Genomic DNA, 12937 nt, shown 5'->3' with positions numbered 1-12937 from the left:
TAGATGCAATATACAAAACTATAGAGAAGTGGTGGTTGCATACAAACTGATTTTTGAGAAATCTGCTAGCGTCCTCTCACTTGGCAACGGAAACTGTTGTAATTAACCTAACAGTTTGAAGTGCCTAACTAGACCAATCAAAATGGTAGAAAGGCGATTAAAGCGTGGTCAAATTAAGGCGGGAAAATCAAATTTCATTTAATAGGAAATCTCATAATTTTGTTATTTAATCGCAGTATCTAAAGCAAACGCTTAATCAAAAAGGTTACTTTTTGATTAGGTAATAGCATCAGATATTGATCAGGATAAAATATGTATTTTACGTATCTTAATGAGCTAATGTACTGCAATAATCAGTTAACAAATCCAATTAAATATCCAATTTCAAAATGGAAATAAAACAATGTTTTTCCTTAATACATTTATTCATTTATTATACTTAATACATTTATTTATTTATTTATTAATTTTCCTGAAAAATTATTACTTACAATTATATATATAATATACAATAATTTATCATAACAGACATTACATAAATTAGAGATAATCTAAAAATATTTTTAAAAAAATTGTTAGCATTGGACTACGCCAACTCAAACAAATTAGAAAAAGTTGTGAAGATTTTGGTGCTATTTTTTATGATACATCTAAAGACATTACCAATATGTTAATAATATCACTATTTTACTAACACAAATATGGGTTTAATAGACCATAATATATTAATAATAAATGTTTTTTTATTTGCAAAAATACAATACATAAAATATTTATAAGTGAAATATAAAACTATATATGGAAATAAAAGGTCGACAAAGGATTTTTGCACTGCACTTCAACATTGTGATCCAAAAAAAGCAATATTTTATAAAGTATATAGTTCAACTAGCAAGCAATTAAGGCAATGCTTTCAGATAATAGTAACGACATAAGTACAAACATCCATGTACCTACTAAAGATACAGTTAAAAAAATACATAATCTATATTACTAAAAATAATTTAAAAACAAAACATGCCAGATCCAGACACAAAAAGCAAAAAAAATACATACATAAAATGTAACTACACCTTAATGAAATATTCTATAACAGGGTATTATCTAAAAAACAATATATCTATCTGCAATACAAAATAAACTCTTTGAAAATGAAAACAACTTATAGTACAGCATATATGCATATATCACTTACATAGTATATATTTGATGGTCTCTCATAATACTAACAACATACCTTGGAACTATAATATAAAAAAAAAACTGAATTGAAATACAAAAGCCCACAAATGACGCCATTTGTAGCCGCCATTTTGAACTTTTTGAAAATGAGATAGGGACCAAAACGTATTATTTAGGTTCCTAATGATGTATGCCAAATTTCAAATTTTTATACAAACGCATTCAAAAGATAAGAGGGAGTTAGAGAGAAAGAATTATCTTCCCAACTAAGACCGCACTGTATAAGAAGTTAATTTTAAAACAGCATCCTGTGTTAATCTCTTTTCACAAAATCCATATTGGTTATTGCAAAAGTTAATGAAATTATTTAAAAATAGATTTAGTCTATTTTAAAAAGTATTTTCAAATATCTTGGCTATGTATTATATAAGTAATATATGACTATAATCATTGATATCTTCTTTGTGGCCATCTTTACATAGGGAAACGACTACTCCCATTTTAAAAAAACAAATGCCTGTGTTAAAAAATAAATTTGGTAGAATTAAATAAATAAAAAACTCTTTCGTGTAGGGTGTAAAAAAGAATTAAATCTGGCTTTTGCACTGCACCTTGCCTATCAGTTCATGTACCTGGAAGCCGTTCCTTGGGCCACTTTCTAACTACTTAAAAATAATTAAAAGAAACCCAACGAGCTTCTTTTAATATTAAAAATTTTCAAAATTTCTAAAAGTTTGTTTTCTAAAATACTTCCATGGTACACTGAGCGGTATCTTTTCAATATAATTACCCTAAAATCAACTAAATCATCTATAATTATTAATATAAAGGGAGTGATATCTGAAACACTAAATCTTTTTACTTTAAAAAGTCGTTTAAATATTTTCTTAAAAACGATAAGATCTGTCAAATTTATTATCAAGGGAATTTAATTAAATGATGGATGAAGTCCTCATGAAAAAATCTTTAACTAGATTCAAGGTGAAGTTGTCGTTTTATTGATATTGCTCGATTGACTCATCATTGACATCAAGCTTTACTGATAAGGAATTATTATTTTCGGGCAGTTTATCCAATACAAGTCACGACCATGTTCTCACAAAAACCTCTGGATCATTATTGTTAGTGTCCAAGGGACTGTGGAGTCTAGAACAGAAATGTTATTTATCCATGTCGGTTAAGTAAGTATCACTGTATTTCTACACACATGAATCCTAGAAAGTTGAGATGTGTATTTTAGTTTTTGTGGAGTAAAAGATTATTAAGTAAGTTTCTTTTCTGGAAGAAAAGTATATGCAGTTGTTTTTCGATTAACGGAAAACAACATGAAAATTACATCTTACAGCCATATGGACTGTGTATGATTACTCAAAAATCAAATGTTTTTTTTTAAACCTGCCCTTTAAGATTCGGAGCCAACTTTAAACTGATGCAAAATGATAAAACAAAGGAGCAACAACAAAAATGTAGCCTTCATTTGTTTTTATTCAAACCACCTATTTTTTACGTGTTTTGTTAAACCATCTATCATATTCCTGCATTATGAAATGAAAATTTACGAAATAGTTAATTCAGCAAACAATCAGAATAATTTCTCAACTGTCATGTGGGGAATCATTAAAAAAATCCTATGGCTGGATACTTTTTCTATAATCTACAACCTTAAATATAATTTGTTGTGCCTTTAAGTATATTTAAATGAGAATACATCTTGAATCATATCTCTGACTGTCGTGTATTTTGTTATTTTTCCTTTTAATGTCTTTTTCGCTCCTAGCATTAGTTGCTTCCATTTATTTTTTTGTTGTACTCTTGTATTGTGAATAATTACTTTCATTTTATAGCTACATAGCTGTTTCAATTGTGTTTTTATTTTAGGCAGTGTAATGTAATGTAGTGAATGGGGTCTGGCCCAGGATGGCCTTTTGTACTGCGACCATTGTTGACCTATTGTGCTGTTCCTGTCCCTATTCAATTATTATCTATTCAATTATATCTATTCAATTATATCTATTCAAAATGTCTATTCAATCGCGAACAGGATCAGCTGCTTCAGTAGGAGCGTCAGCAAATTCTATTTACTCAGCATACATATGTATAAGATCCTGTATTTCCTGTGAGTGCTCCGCAATTTGCAATCTAGTGTTCCATCCTCTTTCTCATCGCAGAATCTGTAATGTCTGTGTCAAATAAGCCCATTTTTTAGAGGTAGTCATTGCAGATGTCATTGACCCTGCTGTGTCATTCCAGTAGTAATCTGGACCTAAAAACCAATTACCTATCCGAAAATATCTTAACCTATATTTCCATGTGTCCTTTCCGGATTACGATTTGATAGTCTCCAATATCCAGTTCCGCTTAAAAAATTGTTGTATCCTTGCTTAGTGTTATAGATTTGTGTGCTCTAGACCCTACTATTCCTGCCCCAACTCCTTGGGGCATTTTTTATCCATCCGTGTTTGCGATTCATCACCCCAATCACCTTGGGTTTGTGTACTATTCTTCTCTTGTAGGGATTTTCTATCCAAACAAGTTTACCGGGTCCTTATGATCGCCGGCCTGAGATATATCAAATATATCCCAGATTTCTCTTAGGATTGACAAATAACCAGTAAGGTTGCCCGCCTTAAGGTTTTCTTTCCTGGAGACTGTTTTCGTGGCTGCCTCCTGTCGTATAGACATAGCCGATGCCCAGAATACCATACAGTATGTTGAATCTCACCATCTGGGTATATATCCAATAGGTCATTTTGGAATTCATACCCCTGAATTTACCATGTAGTTGTCTTGCCCTTCAAAGGTTCCTTGTGGCCTTTATTATTACTGATTCGAGGTGCAGTTCCCAAGTTACCTTTCTATCCAAGATGAAACCTAGATATTTTATCGTCTTTTTGAGAATGACCTCGATGCCGCCTATCCTAAGGCTGGAACATCCATCATCCTTTTCCTGGTAAATGGTACGTAAAATGGCCATCTTCGCCGGATTTATGAGATGTATGAGATATCATTCACATAATCGATGGTCTTGTGCCCTCTCCGGTTAAGGAGCTTGGTCAGTATCTATATATTATTCACCAATACAGACTATGGAACGGGAGATAATGCCCCGCCCTGTGGGGAACCGCAGTGATACTAAGATCCGTGGCTCCAAATGAGGTCCTAATCACCTTCGATGTCGAGTTAAGGCTTCCCTGGACTGTTCCCAATTTTCAGTTCTTTTGGCTCTATTGAATTCCAATCTTGTTTTGCTGCAAAGTTTCTCAAGACTTCTGTTTCACGAAGGTACATACTCTTTTCGTGGAGTCTTGGAATGAGGATATTATCGTATAAGTTTTTCTACTAATGTATCCAATTCCTCAGATGATATAATGGGAAATATGAATCTAATATTTTAACCAACAGGTTTCCCTAGGGTTTCTATTATTGACTCTTTATCGGTCTCCTTACATCAAAAATGATGTGTTTATAATCCGACATGAAGTCCTCTTAAGAGAACCTCCAGTGTCACTGATCATATCAAAAGATTTGTTAGTTATGAGTGTCAGATCAAGAACCTCTTCCATAATAGTGTTGTAAACTGTTGGATTATTCTCCCTATGTGCAGTCCCCATGTTAGTGAGCATTAGGTATTCTAGGAGTCATTCAGCTCTTTCATTCATATCCGTGCTTCCGTGCCAACGATTAGGGTCTTTTTTTCCTACCTACAATACAACCATTTCAATTACAATATTCTACTAGTCTCTTGATATTAAGATGTTGTGCTATGTCTATGTCCCTCGGGAAGTATGCTGAGGCAATAAGCACCTCTCTTCTGCTTCCGTTTAAGTCCAACTCAACTAGCACTATAGCAGTTTCACCATCCTTAAATTCTATAAGAGGCAAATAGTTAATATCGGTGTACATGATAAGCGCACCCCTTAAGTTACCTTTTTGTACATTGAGGCCTGATATACGATCTCTTAATATCCAGGGATCTTGTATAAGCCCTATGTTGATGGTGCCACCAGCAAACCTTCTGCTAATATCGGCCGATACAGCCTTAGCACAATAAAGATTTGGCTGTACATATTTCATGTGGTTACCTCTTATTTGGAAGTTGGTCTTTCCTGCTTCTCCCCAACTCAACCGCCTCCATTTGCTGAAATACCGCTGGCTGCTGATTTTTGGTGCACCGAAAGGACCAATGTAACAAGAAAGCCTTTTTCTGCTCTTTTTAGCTCCCATGGTCCATAATTTTTATCAATTTACCCTATCCTTACATTGCGCTATCTTCACAATGCAGGACTAGGTATCCTGCCTTGTAAGTACACCTCAGAAAAGCAGATTTTGTAGCCTGATCCTTGTCAGCCACAATTTTATCCAGAGTGATACTCTGAATATCTTTGCCAGAACCGCAATTTTGACTCCCACTGTGATGTCTTTGTATGAGGTTGTCGGCTGCTTTTGAGTGGACACTAGTTTGTTTGACTGCAGCTCGCGAGGTGGATGGTTTTTCATCCTTGGGCCTCTTTTTGGCTGTGGATTTAGGTGCCGTCTCCTGTTCAGACCTTTGCATTTTCGGGTCATATGTGCTACCCTCAGCCCCTATGTCTGCGGCCACTGGGTGTAGAGCCTTGGCAGATGCTTCTGCCTTTTGAGTAGGTATGCCAGCCTTTTTTGCCTACTCTATTTTTTAGTCTTTTTTCATTGCTTGTTTTTAGGAGTTTGGGCCTCTTCATTTTTTTCTTTTTTGTTTTTTTTTTTATACGCGAATCAGAGTTGTTTTCAGTAATATTTATACGCTCTTTTGAATCAGAAAATCATTCAATCACCAGCCTTTTAATAAAATAATTGAGGATGGATTGCATATCAGACAAAATTTTCAGTAAATAGATCTTAATTATTAAGTCTTGATATAATAAAAATATAATTGGTTGATTTAATAATAAAAATTCAAACCTTAATTCAAAACTTTCAAAAGATTTTTTAAAAGTTCTTAAATTGAATTAAAAAACAAATGTCTGCGTTTGTTATGTTAGTCGTTTCGATACGATTTACTATTCACAATTTGAAAATGATTAGCAGTGACTTTATGTGAATAAAGTCACATACAGTCACTTAAAATGGGTTGTTAAGTTCCTTCAAAATAAAAAAAAAATTATTCCTCTTTTTTGACTATCCTGTATTAATAATTATAGAAATTTCATACAAATTCTAATAAAAATAGTTCTTTACGAAGAACCCTACAAGAAATTTAAAAATTTAATTTAATGTATTGGGTTTTTCATTTAAAATAACGACTAAACGTAAAAACTACTACACCTGTAGGTCTCAACTTCGTGAGTGTGAAAAGTGTCGGCATCTTGAAAGTATTTCAAACGAGTTGCTCGCATCGACTTAAGAATATTGTCAAATATTCTTTATATATTCTCCTTACATAATATTTAAATTTTTCTATTTTGTTTTTGATTTATCTATTGATTGTTTCACATCAGTTAAAATCCTAAGGAAAAAACCCTAAATCCCATGAAGTTAAAAAAACTTTTTTAGATATCTTTTAAACAAGTGTACATAAGTTATATTTGGTCGCAGTCAGATATAACTTATTCTAATTTAAAATCATAACACTCCTAATAATTACACTTTAGGTTAGTCGCTGTCAAAAATGATAATATTAGGAAAAAATTGAAAATAAAAAACATGGTAATGTATGTTAATATTCTACCACCAATTAGTAGAGGGTAAGTAGGCTTACTTAAGGGCATTAAACGAATATTTCTATTAAATTTATATAATTTTAGCTTGGGATATAATCTTTTTTTCACTTATTCATTAAACATTTTGCACTTATTTTAACTATACCAAGGTCTGTATGTTTAAAAAAAACGCTTTGCATATTCACTAGAAATTCTAATTCTGGCAGGAGATAAATAAACAAACCATCGTTTATCATTTATTGAATGGCACGTATCCTTAAAAATTTAAATACTAATAAGCGTTGGAATTGTAAATGGTTTTTTATTGCACAATAAATGATATTTAGATCCATTTTATCACACATATGGTCAATTATCATATTATCATAAAACTATGTATTTTGTATTAAATTTCTGTTGTACACAACAAAAGAAACCATATGGCCTCCGAATACATACATATATATTTATCAGTTTAATGCTAATATAATTTCCTTTGTTTAATGAAATTATATATACTATAGGTTTTGAGTTAATAGTGGTTTTAACAATGAAAAATCATCAATTTTAAGATTTGCTCAAAAGTTATATTTAACAATACATTAAGTCGTCCTTAACACTTTAAATCGTTTTTTTTATAAATGCTTAATTCTACATTTTAAAATATTTTTTGTTGATATTGAACCCGAATCAAAAATAGAAGATTCAATAAATCTTGATGTAGGACAAACAGATGGTCAAAGGTCGACTGTTGTGTATGTGTAAGCAACCACCTTTATGTTTTAGTCTAAAAATATCACCATTAGTCTGGACGCGAGTAGGAAGAGCATATTCCAATCAGAGTTTGAAATTTATTTTATTTTTAAATAATTCATTCTTAGTCGGCACATGCACGGTCATTTAAAAAAAAAAACCAAAAGTAAGGCACAAATCATTATTAACTTATTGCATGACCAGTTCAATTTACAACATACATTGGGGTTTTTTTAACTTGCCAGTTTCATGGAAGTGCGATCAGGCAAACCAGCTGGTAATTTTTTTTATAGTGCAGTAAAAATGTGGAAAAAATATAGTTTAATAAAAGATTTTTTGATTTTTAGCTTCAACCTCTTTGTCCACTTAAATATTTACTTAAATCAGTATAAATATAAATTTGTATGAGTTTATATGTAGATAAATAGGTTTAATGAATCTGAAGGATTCATTTTTGTTTCTTCTTGAACACTACATAAGTCCTTATTTTGAGCTCTCAATTAATATATATTAAAGTAAAGAAATAAATATTAAAGTAAATAATCAATAATTAATAAATGAAAGATAGTATATTATATGTATGATGATTAAATATATCAAATTTCTTGGATGTATTATAGATGAGTAAAGTAGTAGGTTAAAGACATACAAATCAAATTTATCTTCTTCAAGGTTAGAAGGAATTAACACAAATAACTTTTACTACATTTTCTAAAAAATAGATACCAAACGAAAATAACAGACAACTAATCCAACTACATATAACTCGATTTACCTTAAGTGTGTTAAGAAAGTAATTAATTAAATTAAGTAATTAACTGTGTTAAGAAAAGACCAGGTCTTCATTTTATTAGCATATTTAAAATTAAAATTATAGTTAACTTACCAATTTTTTAAAGTTAGAGGCTAACATCAAAACTAATTACTATCTTCTCTATAAAATCACATAAAATTAATACCAACGAGATCCAACAAAGTTTGTTAATTTTTTCCTCGCTTAAGAGGTAACGATGCGCATATTATTAGAAGGGCATTTCATTCATATTATATTGATATCTTCACTTTTATACACACTTGGTTTGATATTTTTACTATACAAAAGTGACCTTACTATTTTTTCTTTATTTGGGCTCAGAAAAAGCCATTATCAGAACTACGTATATCTTTTTCGACTATAGAACAAATTTTTCAAGAATATTGCAGTATTTGAAAATGCAAACATCTGCAAAAACTCGATTCTTGAATTGTATAAACTGGCAAAAATTTTAGATTTTTATGTTGAAATATAACGTCTCTTATTCTTGTGAAAAAACGTCTTATTCCTGTGAAAAAACGGATTGTCCGTTAATTTTGGAAAAAAGGCAAGTTCAAATGGTAGATAAAGCGATATTAAATTTACACGTTCGCTGGTATCTGTTATATTTTTATACTATTACTACGTTTCTATCAATCCGCATGTATTAAAAAAATTCCAGTCGCAATATCTAGGAAATGCATGTTAAACATATATTAGAACTTGACAGAATGATATGTAAATATATGCTAGAGAATATCATCAACCCTCATATTACTGAAATTGTTAAAACTAATGCCAAAAATAGTGAAATAGTGATCCTAGTGAAATACTGGTGAGTGCTACTATGCCTCACAGATAAATTTGAATTTCACAGAATAACCAAACAAGTAATAGACCCGCAAGAGTATAGGTTCTAGGTTCTAGATAATAAATATTACAGCATTTTGTGTAATTTATTTGCCCAATTACTCTTAGATATCAAAGTATTTATAAAAATAAAACACCTAAAAGTTGGCTTAGACAATTCTTCAACATGACATTACTATCCAGAGTTTCACGTACTATCCAGTGTTAATACCAAAAAAGTTAACAGATACGTCCTAGGAGGGGTTATTGGATATTAACATCTTAAATTAAAAAAATTAAGTGTTGTATTTTTGACTTAATTAGTTAGAATTGCTAAAAGAAGCAGAAGACTGATATGTGTCCTGCAACATTTATTTAAAAAACGATTATCCTTAATAAAGAAAGTAGTATCATCAGCATATCGATAAAATGTGAAATGACTTCAAAGTAAATAAAGTGATTGCTACCACTTAAATAGGTCTGCAATAGTTTGTCACTATAATGGTCAAATCTGTGGTATGGGAGTGCTGACCTGATTCAAAATTCAACAGCCTAAGTTGCTACATAGAATAATAAATTAAGTTAATAATTCATAATCCGATCTTTAAGTAGAGTCTCAAGTACCTTATACTAACAATCGGAACAAATTAACTCAAAAAAAGATAATTCTCTAAATTTTGGTGACCATTGGGGCCCTACAAAATGGCTATAAAAGATGTAAGAAGCTGAACTTAATGAAATTTAGAGGTATGCCAGAGAATATTAGGCATTTGTCGAAAGATTGAGCTTGGTGTGTATAAAAATGTTTGTCCGGATATGGCCAAACCTATTTATTTAGAAATCATTTCATTTTATATTAATGAATTTGTGACTTATATTGTGAAATAAAACAGAATGTTATGTTGTTAAGAATTTTATAGAATATCTTCGAAATTAGATATATGAAGTCAACAGTGCAAATCCATTTTAGAATAAGATTTATATTTTTCAAGCAAATTGGAAATTCAGCTCAACTGACTTTCTTCTTCCTATATATTGATAGATTTATTTCAGTCCACTAAAATTTCCTTTTCCTTTTCGTAAATCGACTTTCTAGCAGGTTTTTTTGTCTAATTTTTTTCTACAGACTCATAGATTTTAGCAATAAATCAAAATTTAGTAAACTAATTATTCGTATTATACAGGGTCCCTCCAATTAAGTTGGCACTATTGGCATCTTTGTTAATATTAATTAGATATACTACTAGGATTTTTTTTAAATTCAAATAGTGAAAGCAAAAATAAATGAACATCGAGAATGAAAAATGTACTTTTGTTAATTGGAATCCCCAGCATTTTATAATTACATAAATCAAAAGAAAATAATTTTCTTAATAAAATATGTTATTTACACTAATAGCCTAAACCGAAAAATAACAATGTTATAGCGATATTATTAATTTTACCAAACTCAGCCAAATTGGGTTTGAACTTTTGAGTGCAATAAAACATTTTTGAATAATAAAATAACAGTAGCCATAGAGATTTAACAAAATAAATAAATACATACAGTTACATGTTAGCAAAGTTTGTGATTTTTGTAAAATCTAAATTACTAAAATGCCTTTTACGCATATTGAAAAATGTGATATGTTAACATTTTACCTTATATGCCGAAAAAATAATAATGAATAATGACAGAGTGCTAGAAGAGTATCGCCAGAGATTCCACTCTTGGATGCCAATAGTGTCGACTTAGTTAAAGGCACCCTTTATACAAATTATAATTGTCATTATATTTCAAGTCATAGAATTAAAAGAGTAATTTAAAAAATTATGGTTTTATTCATAAAATGGCGAAGAATTTTTACCCTTTTTTTCCCGGACTACAAGGCATTTCAGTGGGAATATTGGCTATGAGGCCAACAGGCACCACTAGTCCAACGAGTGATTCCCGAAAATAAAGTCCCGCGTCATCGCGAAAATCTTTTTTTCTAAAAATTTTTCCTAGTAATTGAGTTTTTCCCATATGATCTATATTTTTTACTTGTTTCACTTGAAAATCCGGTTTTATGCTATTGTTTGTGATAAAAGATCAAAATTATTATATTTTCCTGCATCCTTTAATTCGCTTGTGTTAATTACCAATAATTTTGTCGTAAAATATTGTGTTGTGTAAAATAACGTGTAATATTTTATTACAAGTAGTTTTTGTGTAAATAACAATGAATTTCGGACAAATGATATCTGTTCCTGTCGGTTTACATAGTCCTTACATCGCAGAGCCTCATAGCAAAAGTGATGCCTCCTACATCGAGAGGAAAGTTGTAAGTTTAATTAAAAGTAAGGAGCAAAGGCCAAAGTCAGAATTAAAATAATATTTTACTTTTAAAGTGGGTTGATTTATTTATATTTTTTTATTATTTTTAATAATTAAATCATAAAAAAACGCTATATTATTTAATAATTATATATTTTGTGCTCTCGACTGATTCCCAAAAAGAGTAAACAAACCATTAATATGTATATATTTTATGTGATCATAGAAAAGTACATACATTATAGGAATGAAGTTGCTTAATTCATAGACTACCGGCTTGGTATAGATTATTTAATATTTTATATAAAAAGTTCTTTGTAAACTGTTATCATTTTATGTATCAATCTTTCTAGAAATAGAAAAAAAAACAAATTGCCTCGCCAACAATAAAAAATGAGAAATACTTGAACAAGACGCAAAAAGATTTTTTTTTTACATGCTATATATGTATAGGAAATTTCAAAAGAATGACATTTCTCATAATTTTTAAAGATTTAATTTCGATTATTACGATAATCTTTTTCCAAGTAAAAATGTCGGAGAATTATTTTGTTATTAAATGTCGTAAGCAATTGTCTAGAATAATATATTTGCATAGTTTTTTAAGGTTTTTAATAGTTGTATATAGTATAAATTAATTTTTTTAGGAAATCCTCTATGATACAAATTTAAAAATATGGTATAGAAAAATCAAACGCAAAATCTTCCTGAATATTAATTGTATTTTTTTTCGGGAAATTAAATTCATTTTCTCGCCTTAATGATGCCAACAATGAAAAACCAAAGAAACTCGTAATAGCGTGTTACTAACTTATAATCATATTTCTTTTTTGTAAAATTTCTCATTTTAGACTACGATTATTACCGTCTAGAACGTTCCATATTTACTTTTTGTGCAATTATTTTCGGCTCTAAAAATTTTCTTTTCTATATGCAAATTTTATGGAAATAGCCTACAACTTTATTCCCAGGCTTGATTTTAATAGAACAATGTAAACCATTTTAAAATAGCCCATTTAAAAATCATTATTTATAATTTGTAAAGGGATAAAAGAGAAATTAGTTGAAAAATTCCTAAAAAATAGAATTTTCTTGTATTATTCGAATAAAAATTAGCCTACAATTAAATTTTAAAAATTATTTTTTACGTTGCATTATATCAAAAGGTTAGATTTTATATGTAGCATTTTTTACATTCCAAAAAAATATTGGCATAAATACCTATTTTTATTCATAATAAATATGCTTGATATTTTTATTAATTTGCCTTATTTCGTAAGACCAGTTCAATTTTATGTTAAAAAATAAAAAAATATCATTAACTGATCAACTTTGTTTAATTGTTTCTGCTTTATCTAAAATCTACTTCAAACTACTTAATGTGAT

General features: G+C 29.9%; 1 protein-coding gene across 4 annotated transcripts in view; it reads left to right on the top strand.

Annotated features, from left to right (window-relative positions):
• The window catches only part of LOC126740174 (TBC1 domain family member 1), an 87977-nt gene that overhangs the window by 54357 nt on the left and 20683 nt on the right, over nt 1-12937 (top strand). Inside the window, exon 1 of one of the 4 annotated variants that reach the window (XM_050446107.1) lies at nt 2246-2363. The exons of 2 other annotated variants lie outside the window; for them this stretch is intronic. Coding sequence is in view for 1 of the 2 variants with exons in the window: in XM_050446105.1 (XP_050302062.1) it covers nt 11457-11558 (102 nt within the window). In the remaining variant the exon portion in view is untranslated. Of the gene's footprint in view, nt 1-2245; nt 2364-11179; nt 11559-12937 lie in introns of those variants that run through there. One more of the 4 variants, XM_050446105.1, reaches the window with a different exon arrangement.

This window comes from Anthonomus grandis, chromosome 9 (assembly GCF_022605725.1).
Source record: "Anthonomus grandis grandis chromosome 9, icAntGran1.3, whole genome shotgun sequence".
NCBI lineage: Eukaryota > Metazoa > Arthropoda > Insecta > Coleoptera > Curculionidae > Anthonomus > Anthonomus grandis.
This window is presented reverse-complemented; position numbering and strand designations above follow the sequence as displayed.